The sequence below is a fragment of the Brachyhypopomus gauderio genome, unplaced genomic scaffold (assembly GCF_052324685.1).
Source record: "Brachyhypopomus gauderio isolate BG-103 unplaced genomic scaffold, BGAUD_0.2 sc50, whole genome shotgun sequence".
Taxonomy (NCBI): domain Eukaryota; kingdom Metazoa; phylum Chordata; class Actinopteri; order Gymnotiformes; family Hypopomidae; genus Brachyhypopomus; species Brachyhypopomus gauderio.
Window position 1 is genome coordinate 878,345 of NW_027506875.1, and position 5,895 is coordinate 884,239.

Sequence of the window (5,895 nt, forward strand, 5' to 3'; positions counted from 1 at the left end):
AGAGGATGAGGGGAGGAGAGGAGGAGAGGATGAGGGGATGAGGGGATGAGAGGATGAGGGGATGAGGTGATGAGAGGATGAGGGGATGAGGGGATGAGGGGATGAGAGGATGAGGGGATGAGGGGATGAGAGGATGAGAGGATGAGGTGATGAGGGGATGAGGGGATGAGGTGATGAGGGGATGAGGTGATGAGAGGATGAGGTGATGAGAGGATGAGGGGATGAGAGGATGAGGGGATGAGGGGATGAGAGGATGAGGGGATGAGGTGATGAGAGGATGAGGGGATGAGGTGATGAGAGGATGAGGGGATGAGGTGATGAGGGGATGAGGTGATGAGAGGATGAGGGGATGAGGTGATGAGAGGATGAGGGGATGAGGTGATGAGGGGATGAGAGGATGAGAGGATGAGGTGATGAGAGGATGAGGGGATGAGGGGATGAGAGGATGAGGGGATGAGAGGATGAGGTGATGAGGGGATGAGGGGATGAGAGGATGAGGGGATGAGAGGATGAGAGGATGAGGGGATGAGGGGATGAGAGGATGAGGGGATGAGAGGATGAGGGGATGAGGGGATGAGGTGATGAGGGGATGAGAGGATGAGGGGATGAGAGGATGAGGTGATGAGAGGATGAGGGGATGAGAGGATGAGGGGATGAGAGGATGAGGGGATGAGGTGATGAGAGGATGAGGGGATGAGAGGATGAGGGGATGAGGGGATGAGGGGATGAGAGGATGAGGGGATGAGGTGATGAGAGGATGAGGGGATGAGGTGATGAGGGGATGAGGTGATGAGAGGATGAGGGGATGAGAGGATGAGGGGATGAGAGGATGAGGGGATGAGGGGATGAGAGGATGAGAGGATGAGGTGATGAGGGGATGAGGGGATGAGGTGATGAGGGGATGAGGTGATGAGAGGATGAGGTGATGAGAGGATATGGGGATGAGAGGATGAGGGGATGAGGGGATGAGAGGATGAGGGGATGAGGTGATGAGAGGATGAGGGGATGAGGTGATGAGAGGATGAGGGGATGAGGTGATGAGGGGATGAGGTGATGAGAGGATGAGGGGATGAGAGGATGAGGGGATGAGGTGATGAGGGGATGAGAGGATGAGGTGATGAGAGGATGAGGGGATGAGGGGATGAGAGGATGAGGGGATGAGAGGATGAGAGTATGAGGTGATGAGAGGATGAGGGGATGAGAGGATGAGGGGATGAGAGGATGAGGGGATGAGGGGATGAGAGGATGAGGGGATGAGGTGATGAGAGGATGAGAGGATGAGGTGATGAGAGGATGAGGAGATGAGAGGATGAGGGGATGAGGTGATGAGAGGATGAGGGGATGAGGGGATGAGAGGATGAGGGGATGAGGGGATGAGGTGATGAGAGGATGAGGGGATGAGGTGATGAGGGGATGAGAGGATGAGGTGATGAGGGAATGAGGTGATGAGAGGATGAGGGGATGAGAGGATGAGGTGATGAGGGAATGAGGTGATGAGAGGATGAGGGGATGAGAGGATGAGGTGATGAGGGGATGAGGGGATGAGAGGATGAGGGGATGAGAGGATGAGGTGATGAGGGGATGAGGGGATGAGAGGATGAGGGGATGGGGTGATGAGGGGATGAGGTGATGAGAGGATGAGGGGATGAGGTGATGAGGGGATGAGGTGATGAGAGGATGAGGGGATGAAAGGATGAGGGGATGAGGTGATGAGGTGATGAGAGGATGAGGGGATGAGAGGATGAGAGGATGAGGGGATGAGAGGATGAGCTCAGAGTGTTTTCCAGTTTAAAGATCATCTGCCATCACTAAAGATTCAAACTAAATATGAATTTGAGGAGGAGGCTGGTAGTTGTGATGAAGGTCTCTGAGTGTCGGCGGGGCTGTGAAGATGAGCAGAACCAGGACAGACTGTATCTAACAGGCATCTGGATGTTTTGCTCCAGGTAATCTTGCTATTGTCGATTTAAGCCTAGATTACCTGGCACAGTGCCAGCCCTACTCAGAAGAGACACACCCTAATGTCTGCAGCCTTCCCACAGAACGCTCCTCCAACATCAGGGCAGGTTCACCCCACCTGCTCTGAAACACTAATACATGTGCACCTTTCATCTTCACGTACTTAATCTTACAGCATATAGCTGATAGTTTTATCCAAACAAACGTACAAATGTGACTGAAGTTTGAGCAGTAACTAAGGACACTGCTGAAGGGCCAATCAGCAGGGACCTGGACGTGAGGGGCTGTGACCCAGCTACCTTACGTTTACTACTCAAGTACAAAACCACTGGGTATGTGTGTTCAGACCATGAGGCCTTTGGGCTGAAACTTAGAGTTCACCCAGCTGGGCTGGTGCCATCCAGCGGGCGGGTCCAGTGTCAGTCAGAACTGCCACAGCGAGTAGAATGAGCATAGTGAGATCAACTCAGTACCTAATGTGATCGTATCATTTACACAGAAGACTTCATAGAAGAAGCCAAACCAAAGAAACTGTGGACACAGAATCTTCTGCGAGAAGATCTGCATCTGCATTCTCTCAGCTGTGTAACACACACACACACACACACACACACACACACACACACACACTCACTCACATGCACACACACACACACACACACACACACACACTCACACTCACTTCAAAAAGATTCATGAACATTCAGCGTCGATCATCAGCATCTTATAAAAGGCAAAGGTGAATGTTTCTCTACTGCTAAGGGAAGATTTGTTTATGCACTTCCACACACCACGTGGCCTCAGAATGGGCTTTCAACTGAGAGTCTGAAAGCTGATCTGTAAATGCCTTCCTATTTCATGTCCAGATCTGATCTGGGCTTCCAGTATTTCTCTGGAAGACGTTCACTGCAGTTACAGCCACTATTAAAGCACAAAATGTTTAATCAAACAAAAACAATGAAGCATTTTTCAAAAGAACCAAAATACATCCAATTATAAAATCCAGTGTCAGAAATGCGCACGAGGTGAATTGGCTCAGCACCAAACACATTTCTGGGAAAATACAGGAATTAAAGAGACACAACGCGCTCCACAACACAGCAGAACACTGTACCGAAACTGTCTGTGAATTTCAATCACAAACTGAAGTCAGACTGCATCCTTTCAGCCTCACAAACCCTTCACTCAAACCTAACATTCACTCCAAAGCTCACGGTTTATTCTCAGGTGCCATCACTAGGGGGTGCTCTTGCATACAAAAAAAAAACACGAACTTTGTTTTCTCATTGACTGAGGGACAACAGAACACATCAGTCAGTGTCGTGTTCGCTAAATACGCTGCATCTGTACGGAACGAAGGTGGAGGACACTAGATTATTAATTGAAATGATCCAGTGTTTGTCTCAACATCAAGTGTCGGCAAACGGCCGTAATTGATGTCAGTTATAAACATTATTGGAAACGCATACACAAAACGAGCCCGTGAGATGGAGCATCAGCTGGAGTTTATTCAAATGAGCGAGCGCGTGCACCTGCTGCACCTGCAGGCCGCTACAGGGAGCACGGCGCGCGTGAGGGGTCACCCACATGAAGCGCGTGCGTGTTGTGTTAATAACGTGGAGGAGGTGCAGCACGTGAGGCGTGTACGGGAGCGCGTGGGGAGCGGATAACGGGCACTTACCATGTTGACTTCTGATACCATATCAATGCTGGCGATGTCTATGTTCATGCCCACACCCACGGGCGCACCTGCCACAACAACACGGACAATGTTCACTCCTTCATGCCAACACCGCACTGCTTTATTCTTCTTCATGTCTCCCATTATTAAATACATGTATTACCACATCACATCACTACAACACACACACACGTTTCCGAACCGGGCTGTGGTGTGACTGCACACAGATTACACCCTGTAGGAAGATGCAAAGTTAAAGGGCGACTAGCCATCAACACCTGGAGCGCCACGTTTACACTAAAACAGAAGCGCTTCCCTCCGTGTGGACTGATGCACGACTGCGTGTGTGTGTGTGTGTGTGTGTGTGTGTGTGTGTGTGTGTGTGTGTGTGTGTGTGTGTGTGTGTGTGTGTGTGTGTATCACACATCTTTACTGCGTGTGTGTGGATCACACATCTTTACTGCGTGTGTGTGTGTGTGTGTGTGTGTGTGTGTGTGTGTACCACACATCTTTACTGCGTGTGTGTGTGTGTGTGTGTGTGTGTGTGTGTGTGTGTGTGTGTGTGTGTGTGTGTGTGTGTGTGTGTGTATCACACATCTTTACTGCGTGTGTGTGTATCAGAGAGACAGCAGCAGGCGCCCCGTGGATGCGCGGAACGCACGCGCTCACGGTACCACCGGCAGAGCACCGGACCACGAGCACGGGTCACACACACTCACCAACCCGCCTAGTAAAGGCGTTATGACACATGTGTGGCGACAGGTCGTCGCAGGTCTCCCCGTTAAACGTTAAACGCGTCACAACTCCGTTATTTTAGGAAGAGAAGCAGCAAGTGGCCCGATTATACGCGCACGAGCGAGTGTTAAACGCACGCGCTCAACTCTCCGCCTGCACCGTGCTTGTTTGTTTGTTTGTTTGTTTGTTCCGTTATCCGTTTGCGAGACCGCTGGATACATTAAACAAGATCAGTTCATTAAAATGCGGCTTATTTTCACTTACCTCCGAAATCTGGCCTCAAGCGAATGTCGTATCCTTTCAACAGCCTGTCCACAGTTTCCTTAACCAGGGACATGTTGCTGGGATCGTTGACACTGCAGAGGACAGAGACGTGATGGTAGACGGACTGGTACCAGAACAGAGAAGTTGGCTGTGTACAGTCAGAAGAGTCAGGAGAGATGGACGGACTCACCTTTGCGCGCAAACCACGGCCAGTATGACGGGGAAAGCCCAAAGACGCGCGAGGCTCGGCGGCCTTATTCTAAACAGAATCATGCTTTTATTTTGTCTTTCTGTGAACACACAAGAGATCCAACTTATTCTGGCCGGTGCAGTAATTCCAATGTGGCGCGCATGCGCACACTCTACCACAACATGAAGAGCGGGGGCTGCCCGTGGTGGAGCGACTTACCAGGCAGGAAAAAATTTAAAGGGAAAGCAAAGAAGATCGCCTCATGTGATCTTAAAGAGGAGAAATGAGATGTGTGGTTTACACATTATAATTAGACGCATGCTCTGAAAACTCTCTTTGTGGATCATTACAAATGCTCTCTTACTTCTTGTGGGCAATTACAAATTCTCTCTCTCTTTCTCTTTTTCTCTCTCATCCGCCCAAAGAGTTGATGTGATTATGATACGGGATCCCTTAGGTCATCCAAGAAGAAAAGAGTGGGAAAAGCAAAAAATTAGGCGGGTGGTTTTCTGGAAACCCTCTTAATTCAGTATTAGCAACATAACTGATGCAGTGTAGACTACATTAATCTCTTCCCTTTATAGTGTAGACTACATGAATCTCTTCCCTTTACAGTGTAGACTACATTAATCTCTTCCATTTATAGTGTAGACTACATGAATCTCTTCTATTTATAGTGTAGACTACATGAATCTCTTCCCTTTACAGTGTAGGCTACATGAATTTCTTCCCTTTACAGTGTAGACTATACGAATCTCTTCCCTTTACAATGTAGACTACATGAATATCTTCCCTTTACAATGTAGAATACATGAATATCTTCCCTTTACAGTGTAGACTACATGAATCTCTCCTTTCAAAACTGATTTCTATAAGATGATAACACAGTTTCAGAGGACACACGTGCAAACGAGTGTGTGCCAGTTTGGGCCACCTCAACCTGGACCCAACCCGTGGGAAAATGTCTGGGTAACAGTCTGACAATGCAACAGTAGCTGAACTACACACCATAATTCACTGGGTAATGTGTACAGTTATTATTCTGTATATTTGTAATCTGTCTCAG

At 48.8% G+C, this 5,895-nt stretch overlaps 1 protein-coding gene across 2 annotated transcripts in view; it reads right to left on the reverse strand.

Annotated features, from left to right (window-relative positions):
* Positions 1-4,968, reverse strand: part of gabrb2b (gamma-aminobutyric acid type A receptor subunit beta2b) — a 59,527-nt gene extending 54,559 nt beyond the window's left edge. For both annotated transcript variants that reach the window (XM_076986962.1, XM_076986961.1), the window contains exons 1-3: positions 4,830-4,968; positions 4,640-4,731; positions 3,641-3,708 (exon numbers count right to left, since the gene is read on the reverse strand). In XM_076986962.1, the coding sequence (XP_076843077.1) occupies positions 3,641-3,708; positions 4,640-4,731; positions 4,830-4,912 (243 nt within the window). In that variant the 5' untranslated portion in view covers positions 4,913-4,968. The remainder of the gene's footprint in view (positions 1-3,640; positions 3,709-4,639; positions 4,732-4,829) is intronic.
* Between the last annotated feature and the right edge of the window lie 927 nt (positions 4,969-5,895).